Source organism: Aythya fuligula, chromosome 10 (assembly GCF_009819795.1).
Source record: "Aythya fuligula isolate bAytFul2 chromosome 10, bAytFul2.pri, whole genome shotgun sequence".
Taxonomy (NCBI): Eukaryota; Metazoa; Chordata; class Aves; order Anseriformes; family Anatidae; genus Aythya; species Aythya fuligula.
In genome coordinates this window covers 9,437,252-9,458,645 of record NC_045568.1, presented here as the reverse complement: position 1 = coordinate 9,458,645, position 21,394 = coordinate 9,437,252, and the positions used below count along the sequence as shown (strand labels likewise).

Here is a 21,394-nt window from a genome sequence, read left to right as displayed (position 1 = left end):
GCACCCTGGGGGAGAACGGCGGGGCGCGCGCACAGCCCGCTGGGAATGAGAAGGGCACCGGGGGGGGGGGGGGCCGGGCGGCCATCTTGAGAGTGGCGGGCGGGACGCGGCTGGCAGGCTCTGGGGGCCCCCTCACGGCTCCCTCACGGCCCCTCCTGGTTTGTGGGGGAAATCAGCGGAGAAATGGGGTTTTGGGGGGTTAAAAAAAAGCGCAGTGGTTGCTCTCCGGGGGGTTCTGCCCTAAGGGGTCGGGGTTGGTGCGGGCTGTGGTGTGTGCCTGGGTGGGGGTGCCTGCTGGATTCCCCTCCAAGAGCAGTTTGTCCTCTTTAAACCCCTGCTGTAGACCCGTCGTTGAAAATGTGATAGATTTCACTTTTAAAATTTTATCTTCGGTTTTATTATTACACTTTTTTATTGCTCAGTATTCTTAATCGTGCTACAAACTGGCCTTCACAGCAATACAAGTGCCGTAGCACCACGGGCTCACGAGTGGCAAACACAACCTCTAAGACAGACAGCCTGGGGTCTGAGGTAGGTGTCCTGGTACAGGAACCTTGGGGTTGTCATTAATCCATCACAGATGTTGCCACCAGCTTCTGTTCGTGTTTTTATACTTCTGACGCCTCAAAGAGTTATTCCTGGGGTGAGAAGATAGAGGTGAGAAGAGCGGTGAGAATCTCCAACCACCGTGAAGATTTCCAGCATCCTGGTATTTTAGAAGAAAACCAGGTCTTTTGTTGTTTCAGTCCCCAGGAAACTTAGACTCAAACCAAAACAAACAAACAAACAAAAAGAACAAACAACAAGAACGAAAAAGACACCGCCAAAGCCCCAATCACTTCACAAATGTTAACTGCATTTTTCCTTCCCTAGTCTCCAGAACGGTTTGCTTCAGAATAAGATTGCCCTCTTGTGGACAAACAGCAGTAAGTCTGGGAGCTGTTGTCAGAGGGCTGTTCACATGTCAGACACGTTCAATTATTTTACGTGCATGTGTGATTTAGTCAGTGAAATAAAAGTCTTTTCTGAGATAACTTGCTCTTACCACTTGTTTCCTACGGCTCACCGTTACAGGTTTTGACATCTAGCCTGGTTCACCCCTTCATATTGTGATCTGATCGGCCTGTCAGAATGATTCACTGAGCTTTACTCTGAAATGGATGCGAGATTTTAACACTGGAGCTTAGGGAGACCCAACAGAAGACACATTCATTACTTCAGAGGGTCTCGGGGTCAGCTACTCCATTACAGGTCAGTTCGAAACCTACAATCGATTTTAATGTAATGAAAGATTTCAGAGAAGTTCAGAACAGCATGCCTCTTGCACACTGTAAACTGCATGATGAAAGCCTGGATTATCTCATGTGGGCCCAGAAGATGACTCACCAATACCATCATAAGACAATTTACTTCAAAACACCTACAATACTTAGCCAAGTTTTAGAGTTGTATAACACCGTGGGTTGTTGATTTGATATTTTGTCACTCCCTTTTTATTCTTTCTTCTGCCTTTCTTCCCAATCATTGGAGCTTAGTTTGTCAGTTTATACGAAGCTGGAATTTATCTGGCAGGATAATTGGATCTCCTAGCAAAATGTCACATTAGGTAGGAAGTATGGATGATGCCCTTGCAAAACTAGTTAATAGAAAAAAGGCTTAATTGCTGCTTGAGTAATATTGATCAAATGCAGTCATTCTACCTATGCATTTCTATATTAGGTACCACTGTAACCTGCACAATACAAACAGTCCCACGCTCGCATTTGCTCAGATGGGTGGATGTTAATTTCCTAGAGATGTTTCTGGAAACAATGCTACTCAGGTGAATAAATTTTTGTTGGACTCTGCTGGGAGCGATGATCCTCAGTGGGTGACAGTTATGACTGAAGGCCTGTGCAGAGAACTCGTGTCCCACAATTTGGCATCTCTTTATGGGCTCTTGAAGCTAAACGTGATGCTCTGGAGTCCCTGCGATTATCTCTGAGATTATCTTCTGAGATTGTGTGTAATCTCAGAAGTGGTGGTGGAAGGGACAAACGCAAGGCTAGCTTGACCATGGCTTTGTCTAGCCAAATCCTGAAAGGCTCCTAGCTCAGAGACCACAGCTTCTCTGGGCAGCCTGATCCAGAGCTGTGCTATGGTCACTGTAAAGAACATTTTGCTCACATCCAGCGTGAGCATCCTGAGTCACAAATTGTGGCCATTTAATACTTTCTGCCACTACCGAGAAGGTTTCATCTCCGTTGTCTTCATAACTACCTTTCAGGTAGTTGTAGCTGCTGGCAGATTGCTTCTAAGTTGGTTCTCAGCCTGCCCTGATACACAGAGGTCCTGCCCCAGCAGCAAAACCTCGTACTTCTTGCTGAGTGTCATGAGGTTTCTGTTGGCCCTGACCTAAAGTTTATCATCATGGTGCCTCTGGAAGGTGTTCCCACTATTCAGTATGTCAGCACTTTCCCTAAATTAAGTCAGCCACGAAGTTACTGAAGAATCACTCTTTGGTAACTGTGCCTCCAGCTAACTAATTAATTGTAGTTTTATATATATAAAATACATATATACACATATATAATACATAGAATATATAATTAGTTCTAATTACTAAATACTTAGTGCCCTCAGGTTACTAATAAAGCAATGGGGTAACACAAATCCCAACAGAGACCCAGGTCTTCCCTGTTCATTACCGGCTGTCATCTGGACAGAGAATCACTGATGGCTGCGCTCCGAGCCCAGTGGCTGAGCTATTTTTCAGCCAGCATAACAGGGCGTTTACCCAGCCCAAACTTCTTCAGCTTGCTAATGAGTGTGGTGTCAAAAGTCTCACTGAAGTCAAGGTAGATCACATCTGCTGCTTTCCACTTTCCCCACAGCCTGTCATCTCAGCCTAGAGGGCAGCTGTAATTGTCATCCTGACTGATTAATATTCCTGGCTCTTTCTCCTCATGTTACTTCCACCTAAGGAGCTCATTTTTTTTTTTGCAGTTAGTCCCAAAGACTGTGACCTTGTATTTTGCAGTACTGAATTTTGACCCTTTTCAACCATTTCAGTCCTCAAGGCAGGCAACTTTTTTTCTTCTCTAGAATACTATGATCCTTCCCCAGGTTTTAAATGACTCTCAACTGTGATTGTGAGTTGACTCAGAATAGGGAGTTTGAGAAATTGCAGCATGAAAGGAAGTAGACTTGGCATGGACTTGGCTTCAGGGTAGGACCGTTCTGCATTGAGCTACAGAAGGATTTTTTTAGTGAAAAATTTTTCTTCCGTACAATCCCCAGTGCAAGGGAGAAACATTTCCAAAAGGTATGTAGGGAGTGAAGGGAGTGTGACCTAGAAAAACTAGTAAGATGCATATGTCAAATACAGTTAATTTTTTTACTAATGATACTGATCTATATATATAAAATGCTGAACAGAACACTTACTTCTCTGTGTTTGGCCTTAGGCTACATTCCTCATCAAAGGCAAAGAAACCCTGTTGACACTTCTCGTGGTGAGTAAATCAGTCATAAGAGCACCAGATTTCTTTTCCAAGAAACATACAGAAAAATGTATATTGGAAATTAGGACTCCTGGGTTTTTCCCCAGAGCTGAGCATATTCTTGAAACAAAGGTGCTCAGACTCCTTACTTTCTCCCCTGCCTGCCTAGCAAACTTTCTGTGCAGCTGGTCTCATGGCACTTCTTTTGTCCACCATCTTCCTCTTTCCCAGTGAACCCTGAAGGAGCACCATGGTGATTAGGGGCAGAAGGACTCTGCACCCCATCCCTGCACACCTACTTGTGTGCTGGACTCTTTGTAGCAGACCGGTGAGCAGCTGGTCCATCCTAGACATGTGCTCTTTTACAAAGTGGGAATGAGGCAGCACGGTAATTTTATGCAAATCCATGTGCAGATTAAAAAATTAATCAAATTCTGAAATTTTCATTTAAAGAGATTAGTCTCAAAAAATCCCCCATCTAATCCTCCCCAAATAGTCGCTTGGAACAAACCTTCACTGCTTTGTTTTCCTCCTGGGTTCAGTGCATCTCCTAGAAAATTTTCTTGTGATGCTTTCGGGACCATCTGGAACAGCAAGTTTGAGTTGGAGCAGGGCTCAGCAGGCAAATTAAATTTGATATATCAAATGATAGAGGAGATGTGTCAGTAAGTGGGGACATGGGAGTTGAGCGCAGTAAAGTCGGTGAACGCAGTACGCTGTGCTGTACTTCATAGGTAAACTCCCACGGCAGTGCATGAAAAATGGAAGCAGTAAGCCTCGGTGAGCCTAACGGTAATTTACATACCAAGAGGCCAGAAGAAAGTCATGTAGCAAGTAAAACGAGTAGCGAGAGACACCGTTAAAACTTGCTGTATCTGGAAGTTTACTACAGTAACAAAGATGTAATCTGTCTTTTACAGCCTGAGCTCAAAATTATCCTCAAACAATGGGGGTTTGATCTAGTGCCATCTCAGATTTTTTTCCAGTCCCCTCAGGGCTTTTGGAGTCAGCTCGGTACGGGATGGGCCAACCACCAATCATTGCCACTCCAAAGGAAAACCATAGAAGTCCTGATGACATTAGAAATAAACTACCTTAGAACACTGAAGATCTCAATTAAATCATATGTCCCAGAGCGTTCATAGACGGCATCCTCACATCTTGCAGCACGTGAAACTGGGGCTGTGTGGCTGAATCAGCCTGCATCCAGCCCAATTGCCCCAGCTTTAAGAAAACCCGAAGCCTGTGCCGCAAACCCTTGAACAAACCTCTGACCATAGCACCCAGAATAATTCAGCTCTGCTCAGTGATGGCAGACTAGTCCCTAGAAGGGAATATTTTCCCACCTTTCAAATACCTGCCATGCAGTCTGGCACTGGCTCATTTTTCTCACTGCATAGGCAGCTCGTTTGTGAACTCTTTTCCTCCCCAGTGTGAGTCCAAGCTTATGGCTAAGACTGTTCCCCTCTGTGCCCATGCTTTTGGTCTCATGCCACCATCCAATTTACCTGGCAGCTTGCCACGTGTCTGCCCCTGGTGCTGGCTTGTTTCTGTCTCCTTCTGACTTTGGCTCCTAGCCTGCAGAATTGCTTTAATTAAAAAGTTAATGAAAGGTAATGCAAACGCGTGTTTTGCCTGTGTTTTATCACGGTGCAGCTCCTCTCCTAGAGAAGGTGAAAATGAGGAGCTAGGGTTTTGCTGCTTTTTGTGGAAAGAGTTACCAGTGGAAGTTTCTACAGTCTTAGGAGGAGCCTTATGAAGAAAAAGCTTATAATGGTGGTGCGTGCAAACAAGTATGTTGATGGTGACCATTATTCACCAATGAAAGCTGAGGAAGTTTTCATTTAGAGGGGATTGATCTAAGCCCCTTCCAGTCTGGCAGCTCTCTTTGTAACAGGTAATTCTCAACATCATTTTCCTCCTAAGATTAGTGCAATCTTGTGGAAAACTTTCTAAAAGCCTTTCTAAATATACCGCAATGCCAAAAATGTCCCAGGCAGGGACAAAGAGAAGGTGAAACCTCAGCCCCGCTAGAGCCCATAGTGTGACTGTATATACAGAGAGAAGAGGGCTAGTGCATCCCCATGTGATTTCCCTGAGAAACTGGGAAATTGAGGTTACTACATGAAGCAACGTAGGTCATATCATAAGCCCCTTTTTCCAGCCCAGATTCCTCCTAGCCAGCCGTGGGAAGGGGAGTAGTAGCAGTAACTGGCAGTTACACCATTTCTATACCCTCCATCCACGGAGGTAATCTGCGAGCTGCCATTTCGATTATTTTTCTTTCCTATGCTGTCTCTCCCTGGGTACGGGGTGATACTCGGTTCTCTTGATCTTGTTAAAAAAAGCCCTGGTAAAATGAGTAGGGGTTTTTATTTTTTTAATATCTACACTGGATTTCATAGCTCTGATTTATAGCTGTTCCCTGATGACATTTAGTACCTGGTGCCTGAGACCGTATAAATAAATTACATAAAAATGGATTCATGACATCATTAGTAGCACCCCCATTCCAAGGGGAGCCTCCAGTGAGCCTGCATGTCTAATCAGAGCTGACAGGGAGCAGAATTACACACGGAGACCTCCGAAGCTGATGGGTCTGTGCCAAATTCAGCTCTCCATTGTATTGATGTAGTTGGATAACCCCTGAATGCAAGGAGATTTGCACCAGATTTATTCTGCTTTTACACCTGTGCGCTGAGGTCGGTATCAGTGACGGGGTGCCTTAAAATCTTCAGAAGCAGTGCAAAGACACGCACTGCCTTCAACAGACTCTGGATCAGACCTTGATGGTTAAATTATAATCTGAGTTCAGAGTGCAGAAAACACATTACATGCCTGCTATTGTAGTGAAATGCTTTCCAGACCAGAGCAAGCATTAGCAGTATGCACACAAGTGCTAGATGAATTAAGCTGGCATTTATTTTTTCATCTCCAGTAGGAGAGGATTGCTTTTAAACGACTCACGCCTGCTGTGTCATGTCTGGAGTTGGAGCTGAGAGGAGCCGCCGGCAGGGTACATGTGACAGGATCCGCAGTTGCAGGTCTGGTTGTACTCAATTCCCCTGGTCTTCAGGGTCAGCCATGCACAGAAACATCAAGGCAGAGACAGAGCCTGTTAAAAGCTTTGGGGTTTTATTTTCTTAAACTTGCCTGGCTCTATTTAGGCCTTTTTTTTTTTTCTCAGCCTTCTCTGTAAACACTGTATCACAACTCGGACAAGGTGACCTGGAGCATGATGCACCTCTTGTTTTCTAACACCTTTCTCTGATTGCACTACGCTGCCAGGTGAATTAGAGACCTGCTGGGAAAGGAGATGCCAATCTCGGTTCCTGAGAGGTGCATGGTTCACTTCACTGGTATTAGCACGGTTACTCAGGCCCTCATTGTGAGATGGCTGAGGCTCAGTGGTTTAAACTGCTTACAGCACCAGCTGCCATGAGATTTAGGAACCTAGGAACAAAGTGGTCAGTACACCTTCCCTTTCCCATCTCTTCTCATGATTGAAGAGACAGTCTGGAGCAGTATGTAAGGGGAGCTTAGATAGGTAGCTTATCTGCCCTGGGTTTTGCCTTTAAAACATGTTTCTCCTAAGCACTGAATCTTTTTTTTCTTTCTTCTCCATCAAACCTATGACTCACCATACTATGGTTTTGTCTGCGAGTCCTTTGTCCAATGGATTTCAGAGTGTGCCCAAGTTTCATTGCCTGAGAAGGTGCTTGGGTGGAGTTTTTCACCGAGCCTTTGGGTCTGTCCTCTGTCTTTGCAGCAAGGGCTGGTTTAGACCCAGAGGAGCTGTTGGGAAGCTTGTTGGCTTAATGATTAACACCTGTCAGTGCCAGGGGACAATTAGGACAAAGGGACCTCTGAACTTGTGTGTTCTTGCAGAAGAGGAGCCAGACACTGGCCTTGTACTGAAACATATCCTTTTAGTAGAAATAGAATTAACTGGCAGGTAATTTGAATGGTTCTGTGATTAAGTGTGTTGCCAGGGCTGCCTCAGCTTCCTGGCACCCTTCCCTAATTGCCTGCACCATAATTGCCATGAGCTAGAGAGATGCAGATGACAAGGGTCTTTGGTTCTGGGAAACCAGCAACAAACTTGCTGCCAGTTAATGGAGGGAAGAAGTGCTGTGAGGGAACAGACACGTGCATGCAGGCAGGAGCTGCCTTTCCTCTGTCAGGATGACTGTTTGCCCTTGAGCAGCTGAGATTCTTCAGTCCATGCTCATATCTGCTGCGTGGAATTCTAATACTTGGTGGAGACTAGCTCAAACGGAATTTCAGAGACCCAGCTGGGAACTTTGCCTGGATCCAAAGTCCTACCTGATCTCGAAATATGACTTCAATGCATAATGAGAGGACTGAAAAATAAAGGAGAATGGAGCCCTGTGTTAATTTGCTGTTTGCTGGGGAAACTTCATCACTGGTCTTTCTGTGGCCACCAGCAGCAAGGGATCCGGCAGCCAACAAGCACGTTGGTTTTGGGTTTGATTCTCCAAAGTCTGTACGTGGTACTCTGGGGGAAAATGGGGCAATGCACAGCCACAGAATGAGGTCAGCATTTGGCTAGCACATGGAAGGGAGTTTATGTAGTGAAAAGCTGTTCCACTCGGATGCCCTGCTCTCTCCGGGACAGAGAGCAGCCTCCATGGTTTGGAAAAGTGTCAAACACTGAGCACATCGAAATGATGGCTTGCCAGTGGCAAATTTACAATGACAGAGGAGCTGTCTGGCAGGGCTCACCTTCCCTGTGGGAGGCGAGGAGATTGCAGGGGAACCACAAGCTGACAGGTAGTTTGAATGTGACGCTGTCCTCTCCCTCCTGCCTGGGGAGAGGTTGGAAAAATGCAGTTGATAGGAGGAAATCTTAGGAGGAAACAGGAGCTAGCATTCCACGGGCCACGATTTGGCTTCCTTGCTCTCCCTGTAACCACCCTGTCTATTTTCCTAGTGAACAAAGTGTGAACAAAATGCTTTCCCTTGCAGGCTGGAAGGTGCTGTCTGCCTGAGCTCCTGAGGCCTCGTCAGCAAAGTGTGTGCAAGCCCACCCCGCCCAGGCAGCATGTCCCTTCGTGAGCACGCGCTGTCCCTCTTCCGCAGTGCGGTGGGCACTGTCCGGCCGGCCCCAATGCTGAAGAGGGCTGTGAAGCTGCAGGGAGACGGGTGCCCGCAGCTGATAGTGAAGGGCCGGGCTTTTCCCGTGAAGAGGAACCTGTACCTGGTGGGGTTTGGCAAGGCTGTGCTGGGGATGGCAGCAGCTGCAGAAGAGATCCTGGGGGACCACCTCATTCGGGGGATCGTCAGTGTGCCACTAGGCATCCAGGAGAGCCTGCAGCGAGCGGGAATGCAGTAAGGGAGCCTGTGACTGGGCAGTTTGGGTGGGGGTAAACTGCCAGGTTTGTCCTCTGGGGGATGTTGCTGTGAACCCTCTGAATCCTTTCCATCTGCCCTTGCTCTGTTGCCCACCCTGTCCACCACACCCTGACCTTCAACCTCCATTGCACCATCAGGTCCCAGTGGCACCAGTGACAGTCTTTTGTGTTGACTGCGCTGCCTCCCCAGCCCTGGGAAGAGATGCACAGCAAAAGCCACCTCCCTGTCCTGGTCACTTGCCCTTTCCCTCTGGTGCAGCCGGCTGACAGTCTGGCTGCCTGCGTAGGTGCTGGTGTCAGTGGTGTGATTGCCTTCCTTACCCCTCCAGGGAGATGCTGCTGAAGCCGCACAGCAGAATCCAGGTCATCGAAGGCGCAAAGAACAACCTCCCTGACCCTGAGGCTCTGAGGGGAGCAGGTGCCATTCAGGAGCTGGCTCAGGGCCTGACAGCAGACGACCTGCTCCTTGTGCTCATCTCAGGTGGGGATTTCAGGGCATGGGTCCTGCTGAAGGCCCCTGTTGCTGCTGTAGTCCCTCCAGATGCGTGCCTGCATGTGGCTGTGCAGCACTGCTGTGCTGTGCCAGCCTTCGCAGTGATTTTTCCTCTCCCTTCTCCCACAAACTTTCCTCCAGAAATGTAGCAGGGGAGAGCAGGGGGCTGCCAGCTGCTGCAGAGGACAGGCTGCCTCCCAGCACTGCGGAGAGGCTGAGCTGTGCAGGCTGGGCCCACTGCTGTGAGACGCTGGCACACAGCTTGTCAGCTGCCCTCACCTTTTGGCAAGGGTGGCACTTTTTTCCTGCCCCTTCCTTACAGCTGCAGGTGCAGGCTTGGGAGAATCAGTGCTCGGCTGATTCACAAGCTCCGAATCTGCGTGGGGATGTGAGTCTGGAAGCTGAAGTTCGGGACTAGCCTCGGGAAGCACATTGCCACAGCCTGAGCTCAGCTGGGTGAATCAGGGCAAAAGCAAGCAGGGGGTTGGAGCAGCTCTGTCGAAACCCCCTGGTCTCTGCTTGGTAATTTTCTCTATTTGCTTTGTGGATGCTGGAGCATGATCCAGCGCAGGGAGCGCAGTGCTGCTAGGCAGACACCCAAGTGGCTGGCAGCTAGCTGTGCTTGCTGGGGATTCCCTTGGGTTTCCTCCTGTCCTCTGGCTACCAACATCTCCGAGAGACTCCTCAGCCCTTCAGGGAGCCTGCACAGGATCTACCCGCGGCTGCAGCTCCCCGTGCACGTGCACTCCCACACAGCAGCCGGTCCCCAACTGCTCCTGCCTCTCAGCTAGATCCCTGGCTATTGACTGAAACACAGGCATTTGCATTTGTTTTTCTTGCTCATCATGTTTTATTGATGCTGATTTGTCTCAAACCTCTGAGCAGGTTTTGCCTTTTGACGGTAGCTTTCGGTTGTACTTTTGTGCATGTTCACCCTCTGTTCAGATCTTGCTCTTTTCTGTTCTGTATCTTCCATCCATTTCACTTCTCCATTCTAGTCTTTTTTCTTGCCTTCTTTTCTGCATTTCCAATGCCCACGTGTATCAGTTGCACTGTCAGAATTCCCATCGATAAGACTGTCACCATGGGTGTGCTTTCTCTTGTTATTCTGTCCCCCTTTTCTTTCCTCCCAGGCTTTCCTCGTGTCCTGATGGAAAACGTGCTCAATCCCTGCCATCTCTTCTGCATTCTAGGGGGTGGTTCAGCCCTGCTGCCTGCTCCCATCCCTCCCATCCTCCTCGAAGAGAAAGAGAAATTGACAAAGATGCTGGCTTCCAGAGGAGCTGCCATACAGGAGCTGAACACTGTCCGGAAGACTCTGTCCTTGCTGAAGGGTGGAGGGCTGGCCCGGCTCGCATATCCCGCACAGGTAACGGGGGTCTGCTTGTGCAGAGATCACCCGTCCGCCTTCAAACAATGGGTTAATCAAGTCACAGGGCTTTTTTCCTCACTGAGTGAACAACGCATGTGTGGTGTTTTGGAGCTGTGCCTCAGATTTCACTGAGGATCCCAACTCTCAGGGAGATGGGTGCAAGGAGGGGGATTCAGACCTGGCCATCCCATCACACCACTCAGCAGTCCCCAGCCCTCCCCCAGCAGCAGTTTGTGATGTGCTGGTGCATTGCTGTGCTGCCTCCCACGGCGTTTCCAGGCCAGCTCTGACCCTTAGCTCACCCAGGGACAGTTTTCAGTGTGTGCCATCACTGGCACGTAGGCTCAGCCCGCACTAGGTTCTCAGCCTAAGAGCCGGCTGTTTTCTGTCATGATGGTCCAGCATCAAAAGACACTGTAGGTCTTTGGGTTCAAGGAGGGCAAGGTGACTCTCACGGGACTTTAAAACAAAAATGGGCCAAGATCTGCCTTAGCACAAGTGTAACTCAGAGCAGTGCTTATGCCACAACACTGGCATGGTCACCTGCCTCTGCCTTCCACAATAACCCTCTGCCATTGCTCCTGGTAGGTGGTGAGCCTCATCCTTTCCGACGTGATCGGCGACCCTCTGGACATCATAGCGAGTGGGCCCACCGCTGCCAGCTCCCACAGCGTCCAAGACTGCCTTCAGGTCCTGGCCAAATACAACCTGCTGCAGAGCCTGCCCAAGTCAGTGGAAACGGTGCTCTCCAGCTCTCCCACCACACGTGCTACTCCAGAAGACTACTCCCACGTTTGCAACATCATCATCGGATCAAACACGCTGGCTTTGGACGAGGCCAAACGCCAGGCTGAGGGCCTGGGCTACGTGGCCCTGATTCTGAGCGCAGCAGTCTGCGGGGACATCGGCCACGTTGCTGCGCTGTACTGCCAGCTGATCAGGCTGCTCTGCCTGGGCTTTGCTGGCCTCGGAGAAGGGCCTCTGGGCAACGAGGTGAGGGGGAACCTTCTGCAGCTGGCAGCAGAGCTAGATATCCCAGGCTTGAACCTGGCCGAGTTTCTGCAGGCCCTCCAAGGATTAGGGCCTGAAAAGCCAGTCTGCATCCTTGCTGGCGGAGAAACCACGGTTCGGCTTCGAGGAAGCGGGAAGGGAGGAAGGAACCAGGAGCTGGCCCTGCGAGTGGGGCTGGGGCTGCACAGGGCACAGGGCGCTGAGGCCAGCAGCCCCCTGGGGAGGTGCGAGATCATCTTCCTCAGCGGGGGGACGGACGGGCAGGACGGGCCAACAGGAGCAGCAGGGGCCTTCTGCAGCCCGGAGCTGGTGGACGAGGCGTTCCAGGAAGGCCTCGATGCGGAGGCTTTCCTCAGCAACAACGACTCCTATACCTTCTTCAGCCACTTCCAACGCGGGCGTCACCTCCTGGTGACAGGCTTGACAGGCACCAATGTCATGGATATCCAGGCTGTTTTAATTAGACCCAGGGATAGATCATGAAAGCTCCCTCTGCCGATATTCAGATGCGTTTAATTAGGACCAGGGGTAAATGAGGCAATAAGCACTGCAGACAAAACTGCTTAAATTAGGGCTAGCTGTCAAGTGTGCTAATATCTCTAATAGAAAGATTCCACTAATTAATCACGAGTGGATGTCCACAGCAAATGCACTGGGAACAGTCAAGCACTTGTAATTGGGATCTGAGAAAGGCAAGCAGTCACGTTGTGGACATGGAGGTTGCAGTTAGCACTTCTGAGAGCCACTGCTACTGTGACAGCTTCACAGAACAGAATAGAACGGCCTGGGTTGAAAAGGACCTTAAGGATCCTCTAGTTTCAACCCCCCTGCTCCATGCAGGGTTGCCAACCACCAGAGCGGGCTGCCCAGAGCCTCATCCAGCCTGGCCTTGAATGCCTCCAGGGATGGGGTATCCACAGCCTCTCTGGGCAACCTGTGCCAGTGCCTCAATGCCCTCTGGCCTTGTTGAACCTCGTTAGGTTCTCATGGGCCCACTTCTCCAGCCTGTCCAGGTCCCTTTGGGTGGCATCCCTTCCCTCTTGTATCAACTGCACCACTCAGCTTGGTGTCATCTGCAAACTCGCTGAGGGTGCACTCGACTCCGTCGTCTATGTCATTGATAAAGATGTTGAAGAGCACTGGTCCTAAGACTGACCCCTGAGGGACACCACTTGTGGTTTTTTGTTCGTTTGTTTGTTTTGTTGTTCTGGAATATAAAATTTATTTAAAGCTTATAAATGACTTCAACACTGCAAATTCTGTTTCAAAACACAAACCATACACAGATATTTTCCATAACATTTAGGATAAAGACCATTGATAGCAGATCTCCCCAGATATATCATATCAGCTGAGAAGCATCAAGCAATCACACACAGATTTTTACCCTCTCCTGCAAAATACAATAGGCTCACATCTGCCTTGCTGTGTATTATTGCATTAATGCAACCCCAACATTTAGTACAGGGTGAAAGGGCCAGAAATAGAACCAGCAATTAAACCATCAGCTCTCTTCCCAGCCCAACATTGTTCTCTGCACATGTGCCAACTGCTGGGCTGTGCTACTATTGCCTGCAAGTGTCACGAAAAGCTTCAAGTGTTCAGAAATCCCTCCACACGGGCAGCAGGCCATCCTGCAGGAACTTCCTGCAGCGCTGGCACGGAGCCTGGAACAGCTTTATGTAACTTCTTAACCAGGTCATGGAAGACCTGACCACCACACCGGGCATCCAAGGCAGCTGGTAGGGCAACAGAGCAGTGGTCGCATGATCCATCACCTTCTGAAACACCTGGTAGTTGGATTTGGACCATATGTCAAGCTTGCCATTGGTATAGACATTTTCACTGTAGCCTTTTACCATTGCCCGGTCAATGAAGAGGCTCCGTGTCACTACTGTGGCTTTTAGCACTTTTCCTTGGGTAACTAGAAGCATTGGCCCCGTTTGGCAGGGATAGCTGAGTAGTCCTTTCAGGGAACATCCTGTCAATGCGACAGAGCACATCATCGACATATCAAGGAGGTAAGATGAGAGTTGTTGCCTGGGTTTTCGGTCTGCGTTTTGCAGATGCTCCCCTCTGGCTGACCCAAGTCTCTGCTGACTCGAAAGGCCAGGTGCTGGCCCTGCACGGTACTGCAACTTATTGACCATTTGTAGGCTTGAAGAAGTTCGCTGTAAAGAGGCCGTTTGTCCTGAACAGGATCTAGGCTCAGCAGTCCACTGTTGTGCAAGGCACAGTTCTTAGTTTACCAACTGGATTGCTCAGACACTGCAGCTCACCCAGGTCACTGCTGAGGGAGCGCAGGCTCTCCTGGAAGGTGGCCACAAAGTCCTTCTCGCATCCCTCCAGCATCTCCTTGTTCCACATGCCAACCTTCAGGCAGTCAAAGACCCTTTTCATGCTGGAGCACAGTGCCTGGGTGGTGGCGATGGCCTGGGAGGCCTCCAGGTTCACCCTGGGGCTCAGCACCCCATGTGCCATCTTATCCTGGACCCAGCCGGCCTCCCTCCACTCCGGAGCATGGCGAGGTTGTGGTTAAAAGACATGAAGAAAGCGAGACCATGGCTTGGCTGCTGGGGAGAGCCCCCACTGTGGCTTTTGCAACCCCCGCTGATCCCAGGAGAGCTTCCGTGCCAGCGGTGTGTATGTTAAGAGCTTTCACGGCGATGTTTTCCAACCGGCCGGAAAACAGTCACGCATCCAGCCCGAGCCAGTGACCTTTCTTCTGTGCTGAGGCAGAAGTCGCTGTCACTCTGATTAACTCTGCTAATTCTGCAGAACAAAAGGCAAGGAAACCTTCACACTCAGCTCTCCTGACCCATGCTGCTGAGCTGATCAAAGGGCAGAGCTGCCGGAGCCTTGCTTTGACGGGGAGCTGCTCCACCACACACAGGAGAACGCCGTGGTTATCACAGAGCAGAGATGAGATGGCTTTCCCAGGACACGGAGCCCACGGTAGAGCTGAATTTTAGAAGGGCTCTGCCTGTAGCAACAGGCATGGCGATGGTTTTGGCTCGCTATTCAAAGGACTTCAGCTCAGCAGCCAGTCTGACCCAACACGTTCAAGTCCTTTTGAAAAACCTGCCTATTTGTCACAGAGCCTAAGTGGAAGCTGAGCTCCTTTGAAAATCCAGCCCTAATTTAATAGGACACGCTTGACTCAGACTCTTCCCAGACAGACAAGCCTACTGCATGTGGCTGATCTAATCTCGTGACATAAATACACCGTCCTGCCAGCGCTGCGAGTAGCGGTGTCATTGAGCAGCTGCTACACAGCAGCACTGAGCCGCTCCGAGATGGATTGGAGGGTGGGTTTCTGAGCAGGATGCGACACCTCCTGCTTTGTTTTTTGTTTTTTTAAGCCAGTATCTCACAAGTAGGGGTTTCAGCAGGGCTGCCGTGGGAGCCAGCCCCTTCCCCTCCGTATCAGTGCCAGGCTGGCTGCTGGACTGACAGGACCACAGCCAGAGCCAGGATCAGTCCATGCTCACAGCCCAGGGGAAGCGCCACGGCACAAGCCTGGAGATTTCAAACCCCCAGTCATTCCCCTGGTGTTGAAACATCCCCACATTGTGCTCTGAGCCTGAAGGCCTCCTGCAACACGCCTGAACTCGCTGGTGCTGACAGACGGCTTTGAGGTCTGCTGGAAGAGACCTGCACTGCTGTAATGCTGGGTGATGATGGCAGGGGAGAAGCTGCTCCATGTTGTCAATTTTTTCCAGAGGTTGCCAGTGGGCTTCAGATCATTTGGCTTTTGCTGCGTGCCCAGCGTGCCAGCACCGCAGGGGCACCGACACGAGTAGCTTTACAGCCAAAAAGGCATCTGGGGCCAGATGCTGCTGCGGTGCAGTCCTGAGTGGCTCCAAATCCAGCTCTTCCCAGCACAGAAGTGCCACAGGCCTTGTGTGCCAGCTTGGGGACACCACCACAGACCCAATGTGTCCCCGTGCTCTGCCCGCAGCCTTCCACATCGCTGAGCACTGTGCTAGTCCTTGGAGCTGCTGCTTGCGCTGTGCTGCACTCGAGTTCAGAAGACCTTGGGTGAGCGCTTGCTGGCTTCTCCTGGGAAATGCCTATGCTGGTAACGCCGCGCGTACCCCGAGCAGTGTCCTTGCTTTCTAAACAGTGGCTTTTCACTAACGATTAAAAGGAGTTTGCAGCGGTGGGGAGAGAAGGCTGATAAAAGGTTTGTTGAAAGGCTGGAACTGTTTGAAGTGCGTTTCACATCTACATTCGCTTGGCCTCCACACACGGTTTTATTCTTGTTCCTTCTCTTCTAATGAGGAGATAACAGGACAGGGGGAGGTTGACCAAGGACACCCAGGTTACAGAGACACTCTTCATCTTCTCATGTTTCTACCTGGAGACGTTGAAGCTTTTTTTTCCTGACTGATTGCTTGAGTGGGCCATATCCATCTGTCCAGGGAGGAAGGAGCTCTGCAAGACGTGACTCTCTTCAGTGTGTGCATCCCTTACAGACAAGGCATCGTTTTATTCCTCTAGAGGATGGTAAGCACAGAATCACACATTAATGCTGCCACCCTGACCAGTGTTTCCTTTGCTGACAGAAGACCCCATGCACAAGGCAGCCTAAATTTGTGCTGCGCTGGTCAGGGGTTGCAAGGATTTGTTCGTTAGCAGGTGCATCCGAGGATACAGAGCACCACTTACCTGCCAGGCACCGCTTTGTCTCTGGGTTGTTGCAGCCTGCCAGGAGCAATGGCTTTGCAGGTGGGCACCTGGGGCTGTTCCTGCCCTGGATGGGACACCGGCGTCACTTGAGCCTGCCTTGGGAAAGGAAGAAGCCAAGGGTGGGACTGGTTGCAGTGAGTGATTCCACCACGAGAGCCGCGCTGGAGCCAACTCCTCGCCATCCTGGCTCCAGGGTGCAACGTGCCTAAGGAGACAAGTCACAGAGCGCAAGGACACCACGAGCTGCTTGGTTTTGATGCTCCCAGTCCCTGCCCTTTTCACCTGAAAAGCAAATCTCTTCTACGCCAGCTTCTGGGCCAACAGCTCCCTGCTCTCATCCCCATGCGGGAGACATGGGGACAGCTGTCATAAAAAAGCACGGGCAAAGGCGAGAGCAAAGCTGGGGCATACGTGTACAGGGTGGGCTTGCTCTCCAAAGTGGGCTGCTTGTAGCCAAACAGCACTAATGGCCGGGAGAAGTAACTGTGTTATTAACAGCGCAAGCTTTTGGCAGTAAATTAAAAATCTTGGCTGCTGCCCTTGGCTCTGCTCTTGCCTCTTAGGAGACATTAATATCACAGCTCCCCAGCATTCCCATTATCACTTCATTAAGGATCCAATAATGATAAATGTGGATGGTTTTATTTTGCGCAGGGCCTGATTAATGGCTAATATTTCACTAGGTGTTAATGGGGCCCTTCCTTTATGAAGTGATCGGAAGGGGTCTGCCTTTAATCTCCTCCACAAGCTGGGTAATTTCCACTATTTTCGCTAATGTGACAGATTTAATGCAAACCTTTAAAGAGCGGTGGTGGCCTCTTGAGAAACTTTGAGGAGTGCTGCATTTGGGGCAGCCCTCACTGCTGCAGCCGTTCCCCAGCTTCTTCCTCCTCCTCCTCCTTTCCCTCCACCTCCTGCATCCTCGGTGATGAAGCACAACCACGTCAGAAAGCCACTGGCAACCCCGGGAACCCTGGGTGCAGGATGGAGCTCAGGCTGGCTTCGGTGGCTCCTCCGAGGCCGTCTCCACGGTGCACGGGCTGCTCTCCGCTGTAGGACCCCAGCGTATTGCACGGCTTCAATCCCTATATGAGGCAGGATGTATAATCACATAGGAATAAAAAGCCATACAAGACGGTGAGGTGCTCCACGCCGGCAGGGCTCCAGGCCGTTCCCTCTGCAGCTGGTGGCTGGGATCAACCCAGGGAGCCCCCCGGGCCCTGTCGCGGGGAGGCGGAGGAGCCCTGTGTTAAACAGAAGAGAGGTGGCATTTCGGTCAGGCAGGGGACAGCAGCTGGAGGGGGAGTCCTGCAGGGCGCTGGTGCTTGCTCCCAGCTCTCCCAGCTAGCAGGGGCCCCATCCCTGCATGACTGCCCCCTTGGAGCTGGTTCAAGCATCACCGTTTTGTCCCAGAGCCTCACCATCCTGCGTCTGCTTGTACCACCGCCATCCCCGGGCTTTTTCAGCTCCAAGCATCCCCCCAAATTGCAAACACATGGTGGGGAGAAGGGGTCTCACGTGCAACCAGCCCCCTCCAAGCGGAGCATCCCTGCCCATCCCTCTGCTGTCTCGCCGGGGAGAAGATGAGCGAGCAATTTCCAGTCCCACGGGCGGAGCGAGCCGTTCCAGGGAGCTGTCAGCGCCCGGCGCACGCTACTGTCAGAGCGCAAATCCCCTGGCAGCCCATTAGGAGCAGCTCCAGGCTGCCTGCAGGAGCTCTTGACAGGAGGCCAGACACCGGCGCGAACAAACACAGCTTCTCCACTAAGAAGGTGGACGTGGGTGGAATGAAACCAGGGATCACTTCCCCCGGTCGCGGCTGTTTGATGGATGCTTAAGGAGTGGCCGCTGCGGGCAGGACCAGGGCGAGCCCTGGGGGCACCGCGGTGCAGGCTCCCCGAGACCGTGGAAACCCATCCAGGCAACGCTGGGGAGAAGCACTGAGGCCAAGCAGGGGCAGCAGAAAGGATTTGCCTCTCCTTTCTTCCTGCCTCTCCCTGGGAACTGCTCGCATCCCGGCATCGATTCGGGCAGCCGCAGGAGGGGAGAGCTGGGGCTAAAAGCACGGGGTGGCAGCAGAAGAGAGCAGGTGGCGAGCACAGCCTCATGCAAGGTGGCCCTGACGTACTGGGGAGGGCAAAGCTCCTTTTAGCCAGAAAAGCAAACGAACCCTCAGCTTCCCAAACCTCTTTTGCTTCTCCTGGCTGATGACACTGACCTGGCACTGCTGTGCAAAGCACTAGGATGCATCAATAATCAAAAGCACCCCCAGAAACCTTCCTCCATCCCAGGGCTGGGGTCTGTCCCAAGGCCAGGAGCAGCTCAGTGGGTTGGGTGCCACAGCAGCCAGTCCAACTGTGCACGCGTGGTGGGTGCTGCTGGGCCCCTGCTCACTTCTTCTACGCCCCCGAACAAAGTCAGCAAGGCAGGGGCTGTTGTGTGATGAATTGTAAGGAGAGATGCAGGCGTGAATCACCGTACCCAGGTTGGGTAAGAACACCGATGGTGCTGTGTTTGGGAGTAATTACTCTCCACGAGCATGTGAATCATTAGGTATAATTGCCCTAATAAATAAAAGTGAGATAACTTCAGTCTCTAGCCTGATCTGTAAGAGCAGCGCAAGTTACTGTCAGGGCGAGCCTGATAAAAGAAAACCAGGAGGAGAGGGAAAACAGAAAGAGCTGAGCTTCCAAACCTGGGGCACCATGGAACTGTCCTGCACCCACTGAGGCAGCAGCACTGAACGGGGCCTGCCCAGTGCCCGCTGGGGTTCAGCAGCAGGAGATTTTCTGGCCCTGGATCAGGTTTGGCTGGGCCAGAGCCGTCCCACAAGTGCCAGCACCCACCAAGGTCTGGAGCTGGGGTACAACTTCTCCAGGCAGAAGTTTTCCCCACTGCAAAAACGCCATCGAATCGTAGAATCATTCAGGTTGGAGAAGACCTCTAAGGTCACCTGGTCCAACCTTTAACCCAGTCCTGAAGTCCCCACTGCACCACACTCCTGAGTTCTGCACCTGCACGTTTCTTGAACACCTCCAGGGGTGGTGACAACTGAGTTAAAAAGGCCTGTATTTGGGGGTGGTAGCGGGGTTACTCAAACAAAACCGTTTCACTTCTCCCCTGGGGAATGCTGGAACGAAAAAGAAAAACCCACCCCACTCTAAGATGACATTTTGAAACGAAGCAGGAATTTTCTTCTCCACTTAAAATGTCATCACAGACTTTTGCTTAAAAAAAGAAGCCTTCTCAGAGTGACATTTTAAGGGGAAATGTTGACTTAAAACCAGAAAGAAACCCCCCAAACCACGCAATGAAACATTTTAAGCTGCAATGAGCCTACTTGCAGGCAAATCAATATTTTTGCCGAAAAAAATAAAATATTTCAAGGAAATACAGATCCTTGGCGGATTGAATTTCCCATGGGACAAAACCAGCCTCGCTCTGCCCAGCCCTGAGGAAGCAATACTTCTCTGCGTTCAGCCCACAAGGAGAAGGAGCAGCAGCAGCATCTCCCTTCCCAGGCAAGCATTTTTTCCCCAAATTCCTGCCTGGCAGAGGGAGACAACCTGGTGCCCGCGTGTCACCGATGGCACAGATCCTGCTGTCATCAAGCAGGGTCTGTCTGCATCCCCAGCCCTGCCCAACCCAGCTCCAGCTCTGTCCAGAGATGCTCCAGGAGACCCAAATGGACCACGCAGAGCCCAGAGCCACGCTGTGCAGCCCCTTCTGCTGGGGGAGGCCCGGCCAGCAGCAATCCATGCTTCGGCTCTCCCCGTGCCGCAGTTATCGCTGCCTGGCTCGTGGTTTTTTAATAACCTGTAATATGAGAAGCCCGCCCTGGGGAGCGGAGGGATTATTGTCAAATATCACCTCCCATTTGCTGGGCTTCGAGGGGCTCTAGCCACGTAGAAAGGCGTGGGATTAGCTGGCAGTGGTGGGAAAGGGACCCAAATCACCAGGCTGGGGCTGACTGGGGGTGCAGCGAGAGCTCAGAGACAGCAAGGATCCTCCCAAGGAGAGTGCTGGGTGGAGAGGGCTGCAGAATCCTAATTAGATTTTCAAAATTAATGAATTGGCACCAAAACAAACAAAACAGAAAGAGCGGCTGGTGCGGCTCCTGCCGCCACCTCCTGGGACCAGGGGAGCGAGCACGAGGGGGCTCGGTAGCACAGGGTGGTAACAGATGGGGACATGGGGACCCCAGGGGACACGAGCCACCCTGCCAGGGAGAGCAGTCCCATGGGCTGCACAGAAATGTAAGATCACAGCCACAATGGGGAGGACACAAAGCCTTCGGGACCCCGGCAGCCCCATGGTGCCCACCCAGGGGAGTGGGGACACTGCCTCCACCTGGTTTGCAGCAGGACACCAATGAAACCAGTTGCAGCACCCATCCTGCTGGCTTGGGCATCTAAAAGCCAGTAGCTGGAGACATGAGGCATCCTAATAACCTCTCACAGCAAACATCCGTGCCCCTGGCTGTATTTCACGGCTCCGGGGCAGCCAGCAGCCAAGCCAGCTGCAAGAGGGCACAAAGCATCTCCCGAGGGACCGCAGGGGCAAGGCCAGGCTGGGCTCGAAACACAGCTCTGCCATCTCCCTATTCATTGGGGCCCCACATCCTACAGGGATGCCCTGCAATATTAATTAGTACTATTATTTATTAAATGCTGTTGGTCTCCCCGGGCCCCAGGGAGGGCAGGTGACTGACAGCTCTTTTCTTCTCTCTGGGGCTAAGGGCTGCTGAGGGGGAGGGCAAAGGTAGCTTCAGGGTGGATGGCTCATCCTCCTGAAGAGGCCAAGGCTCATGGAAGTGCTGGCTGGGCTGTTCCTGGCTCTCCTTGCTCATCCCGGTGTTCTCCCACTGCTTTCCTCAGCTGCTGTTGAAAGAGGGCCCCAGACCCTGTTGGAAAAAGGTCCCGTCTGTGCCACCACCTGATGCCCGTGCTGGGAGCCTGGGGTGCTGGCA

General features: G+C 51.4%; 1 protein-coding gene and 1 pseudogene across 7 annotated transcripts; one reads left to right on the top strand and one right to left on the bottom strand.

Annotated features, from left to right (window-relative positions):
- The first annotated feature begins 85 nt into the window (after positions 1-85).
- Positions 86-12,532, top strand: GLYCTK (glycerate kinase). Of its 7 annotated transcripts, XM_032194450.1 has the most exons (10): positions 86-158; positions 457-531; positions 1,075-1,251; positions 1,720-1,822; positions 3,447-3,494; positions 6,421-6,526; positions 8,472-8,834; positions 9,187-9,338; positions 10,484-10,719; positions 11,311-12,532. In XM_032194450.1, the coding sequence occupies exons 7-10, from the start codon at positions 8,548-8,550 to the stop codon at positions 12,214-12,216; spliced, it is 1,581 nt and encodes a 526-aa protein (XP_032050341.1). In that variant the 5' UTR covers positions 86-158; positions 457-531; positions 1,075-1,251; positions 1,720-1,822; positions 3,447-3,494; positions 6,421-6,526; positions 8,472-8,547; the 3' UTR covers positions 12,217-12,532. The 7 variants fall into 7 exon arrangements, with proteins under 7 accessions (XP_032050341.1, XP_032050347.1, XP_032050340.1 ...); XM_032194456.1 differs by lacking the exon at positions 1,720-1,822 and having other exon boundaries at positions 10,544-10,719; XM_032194449.1 differs by lacking the exon at positions 1,720-1,822.
- Positions 12,533-12,946: 414 nt separating this feature from the next.
- On the bottom strand, positions 12,947-14,214 carry LOC116493075 (annotated as a pseudogene).
- Positions 14,215-21,394: the final 7,180 nt, after the last annotated feature.